This window comes from Anarhichas minor, unplaced genomic scaffold, assembly GCF_050575085.1.
Source record: "Anarhichas minor isolate MPS153535 unplaced genomic scaffold, ASM5057508v1 ptg000028l, whole genome shotgun sequence".
In the NCBI taxonomy this organism is placed as follows: Eukaryota; Metazoa; Chordata; class Actinopteri; order Perciformes; family Anarhichadidae; genus Anarhichas; species Anarhichas minor.
The window spans coordinates 7,725,931-7,743,541 of record NW_027466474.1 but is presented as its reverse complement, the minus strand read 5'-3'; the positions used below and the strand labels follow the sequence as shown (position 1 = coordinate 7,743,541).

At 39.8% G+C, this 17,611-nt stretch overlaps 2 protein-coding genes across 2 annotated transcripts; one reads left to right on the top strand and one right to left on the bottom strand.

Moving 5' to 3' along the window:
- The first annotated feature begins 3,006 nt into the window (after nt 1-3,006).
- p2rx3a (purinergic receptor P2X, ligand-gated ion channel, 3a) lies at nt 3,007-9,688 on the top strand. The gene is made up of 12 exons (XM_076103515.1): nt 3,007-3,368; nt 4,481-4,616; nt 4,829-4,900; nt 5,458-5,527; nt 6,284-6,386; nt 6,561-6,638; nt 6,781-6,922; nt 8,188-8,324; nt 8,412-8,505; nt 9,113-9,178; nt 9,263-9,340; nt 9,491-9,688. Exons 1-12 carry the CDS (start codon nt 3,235-3,237, stop codon nt 9,617-9,619), a joined length of 1,239 nt encoding a protein of 412 aa, XP_075959630.1. The 5' UTR covers nt 3,007-3,234; the 3' UTR covers nt 9,620-9,688.
- Nucleotides 9,689-9,990: 302 nt separating this feature from the next.
- Nucleotides 9,991-16,699, bottom strand: LOC142962438 (uncharacterized). The gene is made up of 6 exons (XM_076102925.1): nt 15,150-16,699; nt 14,919-15,070; nt 13,810-14,218; nt 13,532-13,655; nt 13,212-13,423; nt 9,991-12,144 (listed from the first exon to the last, which is right to left on the bottom strand). The coding sequence occupies exons 1-6, from the start codon at nt 16,029-16,031 to the stop codon at nt 11,890-11,892; spliced, it is 2,034 nt and encodes a 677-aa protein (XP_075959040.1). The 5' UTR covers nt 16,032-16,699; the 3' UTR covers nt 9,991-11,889.
- Between the last annotated feature and the right edge of the window lie 912 nt (nt 16,700-17,611).

Here is a 17,611-nt window from a genome sequence, read left to right as displayed (position 1 = left end):
AAGATCCTCTTCCTGCTGCAGTAACACCGGCTGGATGTACTTAGAATGACCCCCGAATGTCCACTCGTGTTTATTGTCAGACATTTTTTGGCAAGTCCTTTTCCACAGTCATTTGAGTAGATTTTTGCTCAAAAATGTCCGTGTTCCCAATGTGGGCCACATCAAATCACAATATCCCTAATTCCGGCTGCACCTTCTTTTCTAAGTCTTATTTTGAAGCATTCAAGGAAAACGAGAGTCTAAAGCCATGCTAGTGGCTCTGTGAGGGTGGGAACAGCTGTGCTTTGAGCTAAATGCTAATGCCAGCATGCTAACATGCTCACAATGACAAAGCTGACATGCTGATGTTTGCCCTGTTCACCATCTATAGTGTACTGTGTTGGCATGTTAACATTTGCTAAACTGCAGTGAACTTAAAGTACAGATGAGGTTGATGTCGTTAGTTTCGCGTAAATTTGGTAAAAACATTTTTTTTAATGTTGACCTGATTACAGTGCTCAATGAATAGTCGGGATCAGTAAATTGATCCCTGTGGCGGACATGAATATATAAACTAAATTACATGACGATCCATCCAATAGTAACATAACATTTCACTCAACATGACAAATGTTAACCTCAAGGTGGCGCTAAAAGAAGACTCAGGTGATCAAAGTTATTAGGGTTCATCTTCTGGGAACCATGAATATACAAAATGTTGAGACATTTCATAGGGAAGCTTTGGCCTGATGGTGGCGCTACAGGAAAAGCCAGAGGGTCACCAAAATCTGTAAGATTCATCCACTGGGGAACATGATTGTCTGTGCAAAGTTTCATGGCAATGCATCAAATGTAGTTATTGAGATATTATCAGTTTGGACCAAAGTGGTGCACTGACTGTCATTGCCATACCGAGAGCCACATATAAGTCAAGTAACAGTTTATGTGTGAGGTTGTGTTCACGTGATCTTGGGGTGTTTGTGTACTGGCATGTCCTAATTGTAGCGGTCAAAGGCAGATCGAGTGTGAATGTGTTAATATAGATCCCTTCCTGTTGAATGACGATCACTTTCACGACGGTGTCCCCTTTCACGAAAAAAGTCCATCCGACAATCCTACACTCATGTGTGTCCACATTTACAATCTGACAAATGGCGTCTCATATTTGTAGATGGCCGTGTTTCACAGTATCATTAGCCATTACAGGAATGCAAAGACTCTAATCTTTGCGAACGGTGTTGCAGTCGCATGCAGCCTGAAAGCTTGCGCATGTGTGTTTATCCTGTCTTCGATTATGTTACCAGTAATTGACCACAAACATAATGGACCCACTTAAGAAATGACAAAGTCTTCAGGCGCATGCATTTACACACACACACACACACACACACACACACACACTGTCATTGCATCATTACATTATCTCCCTGATGTAAGAGCCAATAATGCTGTTGGTGCTTGTGAGTGTATTGAGAAGTGGTCGTATCATATGTCGCATTAATTGCACAGTTGTCAATAACTCAGTTTATAACTTATTACCGTGCATCAAGCCTCCTATAGGAACCTGTAAGTATAGAATAGGATTTATTTGTGATGTACATGAATGAAAAAAAGGGATGTTTGATGGAGAGATGTTGAACATTTGTATTTGTCTGAGTGGTTACATTTAAAGTTATGACATTATCACAAGTTGTCACAGCTACTTTCAAGAATTCATCTCAGATGAACTGATGAAACCTGTCCAGAGGTAAAAGTAGAAACACATTTATCGTCATGTATTTGTAAAACACGGTACTTTTTTCATGAGCCAGAATAAATATGAAGATACATTTTCTCATTCTGGATGATGCAGAATCTTGTTGGCCGTTACCAATTAAAAATGTGGACATGTTGATGTACTTTCTTTGTGTTTACATAAATGGACAAACGTTCTTGATAAAGATCCCTTGAATTGTGTGTTGAAGATAAGACGAAATGGTTGTGACACATATTTCAGTAATATTTAACATTTTGAATTGTTTTTAATGTTATTTAATCGTATTAATTGACATATACAGAGCTACCAATATATTTCCAATAAGCCAAGATCGGCCAATATACAGTGAATAGGCTCAGCTGATTTATCTGTCGAGCTATAATCCGAACTTCTGGTATTTCAAAAGGTTAACTGTAGAACTGATCTACCTGACGGTAGAGCTGACTAAAATAACAGGATATTCTAAAACCCAAGGAAGGGGGATCTTGCTTTAAGATATTTGGCCATTAAGCCCAAACTGTACAATGAAAAATACCATTTCACTTTGTGAAGAAAAACGTTGAAAGCTAAGGCAAATTGTTTTAAATGACTGAAAAACAACAGTTTGATCTCAGATGGAAAACCTCTCGGAGTCAAACTACTATACTTGTATCTTGTGTCAGTAACAATCTTTAGGAGGCTGAATAACATCTGACCAGAGGGAACAGATGAAAAATAACTTTTTCACAAATATTTATAATTTTTATAGTAATGCCTTTAAAAGCTTCGCTGTTAAATAAACCAACCAAATAAACAGGCAATGCATTGCAGAAGCCATAGCCCTTATTTTCCTTTTACAGCTTTCTGCTATTAGACAGCATTAGATGTTGTGTACTTTATGGTGCTGTGAGTGAAGTGTCCATGATTTGGGGGTTAGATTCCCTCTGAGTCACTCACTAACACTGAAACATGAATTAAGTGACAGTAGTGTACTTCAGATAAAAGCATCCAAGAAACATGAAAAACCCACTGAACCGATGACAGAAATGTGTCTGGAGCAAATCAAAGTGGATTTATAGGATATTGATTAGTGTCCCTGAATAATTGTGTGCGTGCGCTTGCATCTCTGGCTTATTGTGAGAGAAAGAGAGGCGTGGGAGATGGGGATTTGTGGTGAAGAAAGAAAGAGGGAGGGACAGTAGAACACTTTCACATTTTCCTCTCGCTCATTTGAGTAAAGGAAGGGGAGGTCCAGTTTGAGTTATAAAGCAGTGAAACAAAGAGAGAGACAGTGAGGTCCAACCATCAAATATGCAATGAAGCAGATGAACACAGGCCGCACCAAGTGAGTGAAAGACAGGACCAGAGATTGTTTCTCTCAGTAGAATCAGGAGTGAGCTACAGTTTTACCACCTCACTTCTCTGAAGGCCACCTGTTGAGGCTGGACAGGTGTTAAAGTCAGACTCAGGAGGACCCATCCTCTCGTCTGTCGCTCTCTGACTTGCACTGACAAGCAGCCATGGGCTCCATGGTGTGGGGCTTCGTCACTGGCTTCTTCACCTATGAGACCACCAAGTCTGTGGTGGTCAAGAGCTGGACTGTGGGCATCATCAACCGGATTGTACAGCTGCTCATCATTTCATATTTTGTCGGGTCAGTGATGTGTTGTTGTTTTTTTGCATGCGTAGTAATTAATTGTGGTTTTGTATTATCTGTCCTTTTTTTAATCTAGCCATGCAGATGTTTGTTTTGTTTTTTTTGTGGCCACATTTTTGAGATTTCCTCCTTTAAACAGTTTTCCTTGCGACTACTTTCAGAAGAAATAATTCCTGTGAAAATGTTTACAGTTTCCAAATGGCTAGACACCACTAGCTAGTGTTAAAATATGTAAATATTTCCCTTTCATTTTACACTCAAACATCCCCTCTAGGAAAGTGTCAAACAGCAGAACAGCGGTGAAAGAAGCAATTCAATCTTTTACTTTGGTAAGAGTAGCAATACCACAATATAAACTTGTAATAATCCATTACAAGTGAAAGTGTTGTCAGCTAAATGCAATTGAAGTATAAAAAGTAAAAAGTAAATTATTTGAGGATTATTGCTGATGCATGAACATGCATGAACAAGAAGGCAGCTTTTGATAGTTGCATCTGGTCGAGAGGGAGAACACTTTAACTCATTTATATACATTTGGATAGTTTCCTCTCAATAGTTTAGTAATTAGTAACTAGTAATTGTAGTCTAGTAAAAAGTATATTGCCTTATAAAATGTAGAAGTGTAGAAGTATCATAAAAGTAAATAATAAATACCCCAAAATTGTGTAGAAAAGTACAGAACCTGAGTAAATGTACTAAGTTACTTAAGTGCTACAAAATCTGTGATAAAAACTGCCAATTTTTTTAAATTAATTGATAGTTTTCTATCTTTAACTGTGTAGTACTGGGGTGATCGGATTTACTTTTAGCCCCAGTTGGTGCCTCTCATGTATTCTCACTACATTCGAGAGTTAAGCAATTTAAAAAAAGATAAATAAAAATTGTGATCTGTAGGGTTGTTAAACGACACTTACTTCCGCCGGAAAATGACCAAATGGTCATTAAGCATAACAAAATTAAATACATTTTTAGTAAATGAAAACTACTTTTTTACTAAAACTAATTTTTTGATATGGAAGACTGTTAATTGTGTCCAGAAACGAGACTTCATGTTCTCTACTTCTTCTAACTGAACTCTTGACCTGCTGTTAATCTTTTTTCTCCTGCAGCTGGGTCTTCATCCATGAGAAATCTTATCAGTCGAAAGACACCGGCATCGAGTCCTCTGTGATGACCAAAGTAAAAGGCTTCGGAATCCACAGCAACCAAGTGATGGATGTGGCCGACTACGTCTTCCCCCAACAGGTGTGTGACGCCCACACTGGACTGAAAGGTTTGGTGGTGGTTTGAGGTGCATGTGAAGAATCAGAGTTGATAATGTCATTTTTTGATATCTGTTTTATGATGAACTGTCTGTCTGTGAGTGTACGGATTGATGAATCTTTCCATATGTGGCACATTTTGACCATCGTATTTCATAGAAATACTGAATATATTCGTGTTCTGCTGTGTTTCAGGGCGCAGGTATCTTCTGCATCATGACCAAAGTCATCATCACAGAAAATCAGTTTCAAAGCACTTGTCCAGAGGTGAGGACACATTTAAATCATTCAGTTTCACTGCATTGTAAAGCGCTCGTGCAGTCAGAGCCCTGCATGATAATGAATGGCTTGCAGACTCGGAAACATCTTTTAAATCACTTCTTAAAACCTTTTCTTCAAAGTCCTTTACAAGTGTTTACCCTCATTTTTAATTTGTCCAGTTCATGTTTTAACCGTTATGCTTGTTTATATTATTCCTCTGTATTTATTGTTTTGACTTCAGTCATAACTCAAATTCAACCATTTATTTCAATTTAAGATTGACATTACGTCAAACTGAAACCTTGACAGTCACCTGACTGACAGGACAGGTGTTTCAAATCAGAGCAATTATTTTAGAGTGGGTTCTTAGAAAGGCCAATTCAAGGAACGCAGTGCAACAAAAACATGGTCACATATGTTCTAGCGTACTTGCTTACTTCATCATTGTTACATTTGTTCTATTATAATGTTTAACAATCATTTTGTGAAAGGGGGGAATCTAAATAAGGATTGAGTGTATGTATGATATCACGCTTTAAGTTTCTATTGTGTGTGTGTTTCAGGTGGAAGAGAGGTTTAATTGTATCACAGATGACGACTGTGAGGAGCATAAAGACAGCATCCTTTCCAACGGTGAGTCTAAACTTTCATGTCATTATCAAGGATTTTAAAGGGTACCTTAGCTATTTTTTAAACCTATTTCCCCATGTTTTTGTGTCTAAGTGAATAATGAGGACAATCATTTTTGTAGTTGGTCCAGTATTGAGCGAGAACGCTGCAGCCGGCAGCCGCTAACCAGAGAGGCAAACTATTTTCAAGTACACTCAATATCCTGCTCTTCCAAACACAAAAACAATGCAGAGGCTCAATCAGTTAAACATGCAATAAATCCCAGAATACCCTTAGAATTTCTCAAGATTTTGATCTGGCTGACAGACCTCCTTTAAAGTTTATATGTGTAGAGATTGTCATAGTATAATAGCATGTTTGAAATTATTCTGCTGATGTGGGATTTTGTTTATAAAATAATGAGACAATCCCAGAGAATTTTTTGGTAATTTTAAAATCCTATACATTAAATATAAGGCCAGGTGTTTACATGGCCTTTTGGTTTTGTTCAGTTTAATGTTGTTAGATTGTCTGCTAAATCTTATGGATTATTGTTAATTCTGATGACCAACACAAGTTAGTTTGGCCAAACTGTGATGGTGAAGGTTGGGTGTCAGTCAGGTAAAAAAGTGACGTAAAAGCAGGGAACAAAGGAAGTAAGCACACTCTGCAAGGGATTCGCAAAAGACTCATAACTCTTATGGCTGCCTCTGTATTAACCAATAAACCAGATCGTCTCTCTTTAACTGACATTCCTGCTCTTTCTGTCTCACCTACCAGGGAAGATAACAGGTGTTTGCCTTAACGTTACCTCCTCCAATGCCACTACGGGTCATTGCCAGATTGAAGGATGGTGTCCAGCCGAGAATGACAAAGTTCAGATGTAAGATATATAAACACACACACACACACACACACACACACACACACACACACACACACACATACACACACACACACACACACACACAGATATGTTTGTGCACAAGACAACACGTCCTCATTGAAAGACTTGGTTGTCATCCTCACACGTCCTTCTCTGTCAACATCCTGCCAGCGATCCGATGTTGGATGTGAACAACTTCACCATCTTCATCAAAAACAGTGTTCGCTTTCCACTGTTCAATGTCACCAGGTCGGTCACACTCAGACACACACATTCTCAAATTTAAGCAACTGAAACAACTGTGTAGAAAATATGTAATAATCACACATAACCTGGTACATGCTCCTTTAAGATCATTTCTTATCATAAACATGAAATCTTTTTCTCTCAGAGGGAACATTCGCTCCTCAATGACGAAAAAAAAAATGAGGTCATGTCATTACCATCCGGAGATGAACCCCTACTGCCCCATCTTTCGTGTGAGCGACGTGCTGAGCTACACTAAGCAGGATCTTTTTAACCTGACGAACAAGGTCTTATCCGTCCTCTATCTCCTCCTTCCTTCTTATTTTTTTCTCAATATTTCTATAACATTTCATCCTCAAGGCTAAAATGTTGCAACTGTGCTAGAAACTACACACAGAGACACAGTTTTGTTTCAGTCCCAGGGCAACAAATACCGATGCTTTGTCACGTCCCTCAGCGTCTGATACCAACGCACAGGGCACCTTTTAGCATCTATATGAGATGAACCGGGCTTTTAAGTAACTACAATGTAAACCTATGAGCTTCATTATTAGACGCTCAGAGAAAATGCTCCGGGAGTGTGAAGGACGCTTTTCTTAAACCTAAGTAGACCAAAGTCAATTGTTTTAAACCTAAACAAGTGTTTTTGTTTGAATTCATAGTGTAAACCACATGTTTACTGCGACCGCTTGCTGGGCTACCCAGTGGTCATAAAGGAAAAACTAAATTTTATTAAATTGTCACAAGAGTTTCATTTCATCATACACATGAGAACATAAACAAAGAGCCCTCCCTCACCATCACCTGACCTCATGGGCTGGCAATACCAGTGTTTAAAATGGCAAAAAATGTCGGCAAATTCAACTAATTCCGATGGAATCACTGCAAGTAGTCGTTGCAAATTTGTGCCGTGCAAGTCGTCTTGACAGTGTTGACCTTTGAAGGGACAGAGAATAGCTTATTAGCTGTGTTGCAACATTTACTTTTGTTAAAGCTCCTTTTGTTGGAGTATACAATGCTCTACAAAAGAGCTGTCAGTTATGAGACAGTATTCAATTGTACAAATGCATCTTGTCCCTTTGGCGACGGAGCTAAGCTAACAAGCTAATGTGTTTGCTAACAGTCTGTTAGTTTGTTAGCTTAGAGAGCTTTATTTTCCCTCTTCAGTATCTTTTTAATTAATGAACAAAATGATGTAGCTACAATGGTGCACAAAATTACAAGGAGTACACAGAACAGCAGTGAGAAAATTTAGAGAATCTCTGAGGTTTTGTGACTGAGTAGTAACCGGTGCTCCGCCCGGCGGCTGACGGATTAACAGTTTACGAAGTAGCCATGCGATTATTCACTACGTCACAGAGCTTCTAGAAAGAAATAGTTTGCAAAGACGCACTAATTGTTTTCACTATGCTTCTTTCTGGTGTGACGTAACCCTAATTATTACGAACCAGCGGTTGAGCAAATAAAAAACAGGCTAAATTCTGAACATTAGGTTACTCTATTACTTGGAGCCTCAATGTGCGTCTGTCTTTGCCTCATCCTTCTCTTTCAGGGTGGAGAAATAGGAATAAATATTGAGTGGAAATGTAACTTGGACCTGAACATTGAGAATTGTCTACCCAAGTACTCATTCACGCGACTGGACGCGCCGTTTGCCAAGACTGACATCTCCAGTGGCTACAACTTCAGGTAGTGAGGCTGATTTTTCCTCTTCATCTCTTTATTCCTTTTCATTCCTTTGGTCACTTTTTTTTTTTTCCTTCTCTTTGAATACAGATTTGCCAAATATTACAAGACAGAGAATGGGACAGAATTTCGGACACTTCACAAAGCATATGCCATCCGCTTTGATGTTATGGTCACTGGCAATGTGAGTTGTGTTGCAATGTCATGCGTCCGGGGTTGCAGAGGTACTAGTAACCGGATTGTTCAGGTCCTATGCCCTGACCAATGGTTAATGCCTAACCTTAACCAATCGTCTCTGCAGTAGGATTCATAATAGCGCTGTATTTTTAGAATTTTGTTAGGAATAAATCTAAATGTAACATGCTATTAGTGAGCTTTAGAGGCTAACTGCCCCCCCCCCCCCCCCCCCCCCCCCGTTTCCAGTCAGGCTGAGCTAAACTAAGCGGTTGCTGGCGGTAGCTTAATCTTCATCCTATAAATGTGAGAGTGTTCTTGATCTTCTCATCTAACTCTCAACAGGACAGCAAAAAAGTATAATATTTCTCAAATTGTCAAACTATTCCTTTAACATCTCCATTCATGACTGTAAAGTACACCAAAAACATCATCTTTAAGAACCTATCATTTTTCAACGAGCAAGTTGTGCGGAACACTGTTTTAAAAAGTGAAATACAGGTATCATTTAATTCAAATGTATTAAATATTATAGAGTGTTATATATTCTGGAGAGAGCACATCTGTTGGGGGCTGTTTGTACATTACGTCACCTAAACTGACTCCATCTCTTCCAGGCAGGAAAGTTTGACACAGTCCCAACACTGATCAACTTGGTAGCTGCCTTCACCTCTGTTGGACTGGTAGGAAGATCTGACCAGGCTTAGGACTGTGTTTATTTTGTTGCTGTAAGCTTTGATAACACTTTTTTTTATCTGTGTCGGCAGGGTACGGTTCTCTGTGACATTATCCTACTAAACTTCTTGAAAGGGGCAGCCCAGTACAAAGCCAAGAAGTTTGAAGAGGTAATTAATGTTTTTATATTTATACATTTGCATGTTTTTTGACTATCAATATGTATAGACACTAACTGCAGAGTGAGCTTCACCAAAGCATTGAGTCCATGTGAGCTTCCTGTAGGAGCTTCATCACAGACCTTTTTTTTTTTCATCCAGGTGTCGGAGGCTCAGATAGAAGAGTCCCTTAGTCAGAGCCCAGGCAGCCAGCTGTCACTCAAACCAGGTATCAAAAGCTCCTATGACTCTGGAGCCATTTCCCTCGATACCTCTGAGCAACCTATCTGACTGGCAACAACAATCTGAAGAAATGGACTTTCCTCTCTCTTTCTCTTTCCCTTTCTGCCTGAACGAGATTTGAGATTTGTTTTGCCTTTTCTGGTTGTCGGGATCTTGCAGTCAGTTTTAGTTTGGCAAGCTTGTGGAATTGGGTAAAAACGTTCCTGCGATCTTTTCAGTTTCGCAACAAGAAGTGGAAGTCAGAAGAAAAGAATAATGGCCTTTAGCTGATAACAATAACTGGAACCTCCTGGTTAGCAACACGCAAGCAAAATTCCCCTGAGAAGATTTAAGATGGAACTCAAAGAATGGCCTACTCTTCACCATTCAGATAAAGCTTAGTTAAAAGTACAGCAATTAAACTTGGAGGGCAACATACAGTAGTTAAACATGTTATTTTATTGTCAGCAGTTTCATTTTACAGCTACAATGAACTGCAACCTCATGTTTGTCAGCCAAACATATTAGAGCTGAACAAATCCCCTTCTCGTTTCCTGTTAGCTTTGCTCGAACGAGCCAGAATTAAAAAAAACATGTTCAATATAAAAAAAACAACAGTGCTGAGAATAAATTATTTGCGTAACATTTTGGAGAATTTCTCTTTTATGTCATGTTCACACCCTCACCACCCTTCTTTTCTGTCCTGCACAAATAAAAGCACTGAAGAGTCTCCAAATGGTGTAAAGACATGGTAAATAATGGTGTGTGTGTGTGTGTGTGTGTTATGAGAGGGTCTGCAGAGGGATAAATGTGTGTGTGGTTTGAGGTTTACAAATGGTCCATTATTAGTCCACTTCTTGGCGATGACACGCAGTAGATGTTACTGTACTGACTAATGGACAAATCTTTCTCCTTTCTTTCAATCCAAAATGGCATTTTGATTATTTGTTCCTCTATTTATTTCTCTGGTTTAGGTGATTGTCAGTATTTCTTGCTCTTTGCGTCACATACTGTACTTTTTAGTAACCCCCCCCCCCCACCCGCCCATTGCTCCACTATAAACGGTGACCAGGGCACTAATAGATCAGCTAAAGAGCCTCTTAATGGCTCTGACAGTGATTTACGGGAGAAGATAGCTGTGAGGGGAGGCCGCAGAGGAATGGATAGCAGTTAGCCACAAAGTTTAATGTACTAATTTAATCACACAAATCAATATAATGGAAATGATAGAATATGATACACATCACTATAAAGTACTCTATGAATGTTTCCTCTGGTCAATCTTTCAAGCAAAGCTGCAGCTCGTCTGTGCTCAGACTGAACAAATTGTCTTCAGACTATTATAACAGCAAGAGGAGATACGAAGAAGAAGAATAGATAAATGTGGCTGGAGGATGTTTTCTTTTTGAATATGTTCTCTAGTTTTTCATGTTGAGGGGACAATGTAGACAAACACACACAGTTCCCAGCACCCATTTCCAGGATAACAATCCGTACAGTAAATATGAGCTACAGCTTAGCACAAAGACTGAGGGTGAGGTTTTACAGGGTTTATGTACCAGACTAGCAGCCAGCAGGGATCTGGGTTAAACATACAATCTCATGCAAACATGAGAGTGGTATCAATCTTCTCATCTGGCTCCCACAAAGAAAGCAAACAAACATCTCCCAAATATCAAACTATTTCTTCAATATTTGTCTTATAGCTTCTCTGTCTCCCATGTTGCAACACTCAAATGGAAGCATCACTGTAGCTACAGTGTAAAAACGTAAACAGAGGCTGATAATATTGTCAGGGTGTACTATCCTATAAGTGATGACTGCCAGCAAATGGCTTCAAAATAAGGTTTCAGCACTTCCAAGAGCTGAGCAGAGAGCAGCAGACGACCAGAAACCACCAATTGTCTGCAGCCACTGCTTCAGCTCAAATTAGTTTTCCTCCTCTGGGATTAATTTCCCAGGATGGCCGGACAGGGAGCCATTACCGAGAGACAGTCTGCTGCTGGCCAGTGTGACATTGAAGGAGGGGGAGGAGGAGCACAGCATTTCTGATAAAAGCTTTACTCCAGTAACCAAATCGACTCAACATTTATTATGCTTATATTATCCATATTGAGATTATGTAATACATAATCCAGTTTAGATAGACAGACAGAAAGAAGAGCATGGATAAAAAACAGCTTAGGGGAAACAATTCTGGCTCTATTGCAAAGGTTTGAAATACTCTCAACACTTGATCAATTATCATTTTGAGCGGTGGTGATCTGCAGACGGATGAGGAGCATTACGAAACGTTAAGTGTCCAGAAAAAACCAAAAGAAGTTGCAGTCTTGCAGTCTCTATCGGTGCTTCCTCCTTGTGTTCCTCCTCTTCAGAGCCCGTATCCAGGCAGGGAGAGCAGAGCGGCGTGCTGCTGCTGCTGCTGCTGCCACCTCCTCTATCGCTGCCTGCTCCTCCTCACACTGCTCTGCCACAGAGTCCTCCTCTTCTTCCGAATCCTCCTGCGAGTCTGTAGCATACGACTCTAGCTCTGGGGGCGCTATTGCAACCACCTCCTCTGAAAAACGAACCCGCCGGTTCTCCTCAACTCGCCTCTGATCCAGAGTAGGATGAAAGGAATGAGAGAAAGGGAAAGATGAACAGAGCGTGGCAAAGTAGTTGATAAAATGTCATGTTTACTTTTATCATTCTAAAGTCATATACTGTATTTGGTCTATGTAATATTGATCACATTATATTTCAGAACCTAAAAAGTATTTTTAATTTTATTCAGCTGAGCATAAACTGCCAAAATGTAAATTCCACATGTGTGAAGTTTCTAATTTAGAAAAAGAATAATTAATTAGTACTAACATGGGATTAAATTAAGCATTTCTATCAGTGACATTCATATTTTTCCTTATAGTTAGTATCAAATTACATAGAAATGATTACAAAATGATTCAGAAACTATACTGAGATGAAAATTAAAGTTTTGCAAATAATTACAAAATAGACATTTTAATCTGAGAATACATGATATTGTGCAGACAAAACTATCAACATGTCTATAACCTCATCTGTTTTTCCATGAGTTTCCCTTTTCCATTGTGTGTAAAAAAAAAAGCTACTTTTAAAATAATCTTAATTTTCAGACAAAACCTTTGAGATCTACAGTTCCTCAACTTCATCTAGCTGCAACATGTAATCGAAAATTCCATTGTGCTGAGTACTTTTCGACTGTGACTTCTCTTAAGTGCTTTATTCAATGTTTGACAAGACAATATGGGATGTCTGCTATAGCTTCCTTCAAACCGAATGCGAGTGCAGAACATAGAGGTAGTAAACCATTAGGATCAGTCGTAAAATGTTTAGTGCAGCAACTGTTTAGTTGCATGTTTAGGTTAGAAGCAGATGTTTTAGTGGGGACAGTATTATAGGACTCACTCTGTACTATTAAATAGTTTTTTATACTATACATATGTATACTACAGTACAGTACTAGTATACTAATCTGTAGTATACTGTGTTTTTGTAGTTAGAATACAAGAAAACAACATGCTTTACTTGTATACACACACTGCACACCCAAACCTGCTTAGAATTAGCATATCAAATGTATCTTTACATTTTATACCACCAGGAAGCAGTGTGAAAAAAAATTCACTTTTTGTCAACTTACCCTTTTCGTCACAGTTTCCATTGAGGACTGTGAATCCTGGGATATGGAGTGTTTGAGGACACCCCGGGGTGCAGGAGCAAAAGGGGTGAAACGAGAGAGAGATGGAGGAGGAGAGTTTAGGATGTATAAAGGCATGAGGTTACTACGCTGTGACTCTCCTGTCTCCTCCATCACGTGGTTGCTCGTTAGGCTCATTGAAGACATGAACCCCTCTGTGAGACGAGAGACAAGAGAAATGAGTTTTCAGCTACAACTGTGACATAACCTTTGTAAACTCTCTTGCCTGAAACATGTGATTAGGCAGAGTATTAAGTTCTGACCTCTGTCTGCCTCTTCTCCATCACTTATTCTCTCCATGTGAAGCGTCTCGTCTCTATGATGCTGTCTCTTCCTGTTGAGGGAGATTCTGCTCCTCAGCGCTGAGTTTTCCAGAATAAATTTAGGCTGCAAAAAAAATAAAAAAATAACATGGTGACCAACTCATGAGTGAAAAGACAATTCATTAGAATTTAGGAAATGTGCTTATGGGTGTCTTCAATGTGAAATCATAATGATATCTGTTGAAATAGTATATTATGTATTACAATTTAGATCTAACCTCTACAAACGAAGGAGGTCTACGGGTGTGTCCATGCTCCATTGGTTCTGATGGATGGGCCCTACTGTGAACGTCGCGTACTGCAGCTTGTTTTCCTTCTGAAACGTCCATGCTGACAGGTTGGAAAGCATCAGGCGATATTTGTGCCCTGCTGAAATCTAAATCTGGGGATGCCTCAGTTCCCTTGAAGCCCCACTGGTTCTTCACACCTCCTTGTTGGTTCAAAATCAGAGATGATTGACCACTATCATGAGGATTTGGTGGGAATTTGAGTTCTGACGGTCTCTGATTGGCCGAGGCGGCTGATTGGTTGGGGTTTAGGAACCTGGCCCACTCTTGACCCGTGACGATCTCCTCCAGCAAGCTGAAGGAGCCCAGGCCAAACTCAAAGTCGCTGGTTGATCTGGAACTAGAGAAGAGATTTTGTAAAGTCAGTGCAGCACATTAAATGACCTCTGCCTCAAAATCAGGAATAACATTCAAGTCAATCTTTATCAATTTGAATCAATTCCACAAACGCCACATCATGTATCTCATGTTTGATTAACCTTTGCTATAAACTACAGTGCCCAGCTGTTTTAGGAAATTACTGAGCCATTTTAAAAGTGTAATCTTTGCAGCCAAAGCCTGAGCTAGCTAGTTTATTCCTCTGTGCCATAGAGCTCCATTATTGTTATTTTATCTTTTAATGGGATTCTTTGACTACCTTCATCATCAAGAATCATCTTTAAGGGCGATGGAGGATCTCTGTGTGTATGTAAGCATGTATCTGTTTCATGCTGTTTCCCTTTATGGTATGATGTGCAGTTGTGAAAATCCCATGAGACTTATTGCACCATGAAAGTGTGACTAAAGATGGCTGATGACAGACCCTGTCAGGGACAGGGGCGTGTTTGACACCTCACATCACAAGAATCAGCCCAAACTAATATTACAGCTGTGCTTGGAAACGTCTTGAAAATCCCTAACATATCTTACTGATGTCGCTAAGGCTGAGAGACAAATCAACAAGGCCTGACAGTGAGAACTTTTAGCCTGTGTCTGCTGACTTCAGGACTGGTTTGAGTGTCTTCTTTTACATTTTCAAGGACAATTTGTTGGTAGATTACCTCAAAAATACTTCATTGGTGCCGTCTTCTGTGTGTGTAGGAGGAGCGTTACTGGGATCACTGCTGTCGAGTGAAGGAAGGGTCCCTTCTTCCACCTTATTCGATGTGTTGATGACATTTTCCACTGTCAACAGCTGGTGTTGATGTGAAATCTATGAAATAAAAACGTTGCAGTTTTACTCTTCAGTTCATATTTATTATATTTTGACTAAGAAACTAAAATCTACTCACTTCAGGTCTTTGATCGCTCTTCTGGTCTGCTGTTCCTCCTTTTTTTCCTTTATTGCCAAAACTCCCCGACCTGTCCCTCCATCTCTCCTTGATCTTCTGAGTCCATCTCCTCGTTTTATTCTCAGACGATAGCTGTTTTCTTCTTGAGCCGCTCTCCGTCGCAACAATCTGCATGTCCTTATTTTTGGCCAAAGCTCCAAATCCTCCGTTTCCCATATACAATGCTTCATTCTCTTGACTTTGTGTGGCAATATTTGCATCGTTAGGCTTTAAGGCCCACATGTAGACTTTGGGTGTAAAACTCTGGTCCTGGTCCTGATTCTGTCCCGTGCTTGTGACACCATCATTATTGCTCGGGATGTGCCTTGGCATTGCAGAACCGCCAGAACTCCCCCTCGCCCCATCAGTCCTCTCAAAGGAAGTGATATCAGCATCCTTAAGTGATTCAGCAGGAAACAGCTGCCCTGTTCCTGTTGGGGTGATACCAGGCTGAGTCGCCTGTCCCAACACCCTTTCCTCACCCGTGTCAGCATCAATGTTGTCTTTCTGGGAGGGGGAGGAAATAAGACCCCTGTCCACTTCACAGCTATGGCCTGGTGGTTGTATTTCCCCACGTCTGAGGCCAAAGTTACTTTTCGCAGCAGAGATCCCAAACAGTTTTGATGGGTTACCATTTTTACCGAGCTCAAAGCCATTTACAGGACTGCTGTTTACTTTCTGGAGGTTGGAGGCTCCTCTTTCTCCACCTTGCCCCCAAGCAGCTGTGGTGGGTACAGGTGTGTGCAGGTATGCCTGGGCCTCTTTTCCCGGCTGGAGCTTCAGTCTCTGCAGCATGGACTGCAGCGTCGCCTGATTGTCTTTTGGATCATGTGACTGAGACATCTAGGAACAGAACTGCCGTGTATCAAGTCAACAATGAGTGTCAACACAACAATATAGTCAATATAGTAATTCTTCTCATGGATTCATGTCAGCCCTTAACACTCCTGTGATGGTGGTTTCCCTCTGTTTTCATATTCCAATCTTTTTCCATTATCGTCTTGAGAGTTTCTCAACGTAAATATAACATGTCCAGGTCCATCTCCTACGGTTTAAATTCCTCAGCAAGAATAGTAATTCTTCTCATGGATGTTTCGCTTTCATACTGGCTCCAATCCTCCATAATCCACAAAGCGTTCAGCAGCAGTCTGTCTCTTTTTGTGTTGTTTTGGCGCAAAGCTTAACCAAACACAAAACTGTCCCCGACTTTAGTCCTCTCGTGTAATTTCTCTTTCACCAAACGTCCGTAGTTTCAGGACGCAAATGTTGTTTTAGTCACACCTCTTCAGCAACAGCCATTTATATCAATGGTGATGGGAGGAGAGACGGTGCGTGGCAGCGTTCCTCAGACTCTAAAGCAGGCCAGCGAGAAAGACCAGTGAGGTGAGATAATTTTGCACTGACAGTGACACTCTCTCTCTCTCTCTCTCTCTCTCTCTCTCTATTTGCCCTTCCTTCCTTCCCATTTCTCTCCCTGGCTCCCTCAAACATGTGCACACACCCTCTTTCTTCCTACCATGACCCTTGAGTTGTAATTACAGGGCATTTTTAGTGAGGAGCTGTTATTTGTGTCTTTAGAATAAAAAAAATAAGAAAATGCCCCCATGACCTTTTCAATAACCCTTTTTACACAAACCTTGCAAACTCTAAAAAAAATGACAAACAGGTCTTTACTGTTATTTAAGAATAGAATATGACTCTAGTAGAATCCTATATGACACTACAGGAGACTGGAGAGTTGAAAAAAAAATTTAAAGCGTGATTCAATCAGTAAGATGTCCCATGAACTAGTAAGTTAAAAAAAGTAAAAGCACTCATGCATAATGTCCTCTATCAGATTGTTATATTATTGTATATTAATATTATATTACTGGATTATCAATACTGTTTAATTCATGTGGAAGCAGTATTTTAATGTTCCTGATGGAGGTGTTGCCAATTTAAAGTATAAAAATTCATCGTATATTTTTTTAATGATCATATGTTTAGTATTTAAAATATGCACAGTAACTTGTACGGCTGTCAGATAAATGAAATGGAGGAGAAAGTAGCTTACAGTATCTGCATCTGAAAGACAGAGGAGTACAAGTATGAAGTGGCATAAGAAAAAATACTGTACACACACAAGTCAAGGATACACTTACAATTAGATAGCCTACTTTCCAGCACATAAAGTACTTTAATAGCAAAATTTCATCAAATTATTCCCAGTGATTGCATAATCCCAATTGCATAATAGGTGTGACTATTGCATCATTTTGACAATAATCCCATATCAAATGCTTTCATACACAGTCATGTATTTAGAACGAAGCGGATTGTAAATATCAACCCACATATAACCGAAAAACATGCAGCTTTAAAAATGTCAATTTAGAAACACACTGCGCATGCGCTTGTCCAAACCACGCCTCTTTGACTTT

What these genes read in the sequence shown, in the direction of transcription:
- p2rx3a (XM_076103515.1), top strand. Translation starts at nt 3,235, where the DNA reads ATGGGCTCCATGGTGTGGGGCTTCGTCACTGGCTTCTTCACCTATGAG. An exon ending in TTCAAAGCACTTGTCCAGAG is followed by an intron (nt 4,901 to 5,457) that starts GTGAGGACACAT and finishes TGTGTGTTTCAG; the next exon opens with GTGGAAGAGAGGTTTAATTG. An exon ending in TCCAGTGGCTACAACTTCAG is followed by an intron (nt 8,325 to 8,411) that starts GTAGTGAGGCTG and finishes CTTTGAATACAG; the next exon opens with ATTTGCCAAATATTACAAGA.
- LOC142962438 (XM_076102925.1), bottom strand. Translation starts at nt 16,031, where the DNA reads ATGTCTCAGTCACATGATCCAAAAGACAATCAGGCGACGCTGCAGTCC. An exon ending in AGAGCGATCAAAGACCTGAA is followed by an intron (nt 15,071 to 15,149) that starts GTGAGTAGATTT and finishes TTTATTTCATAG; the next exon opens with ATTTCACATCAACACCAGCT. An exon ending in TGGAAACTGTGACGAAAAGG is followed by an intron (nt 12,145 to 13,211) that starts GTAAGTTGACAA and finishes ACTCTGGATCAG; the next exon opens with AGGCGAGTTGAGGAGAACCG.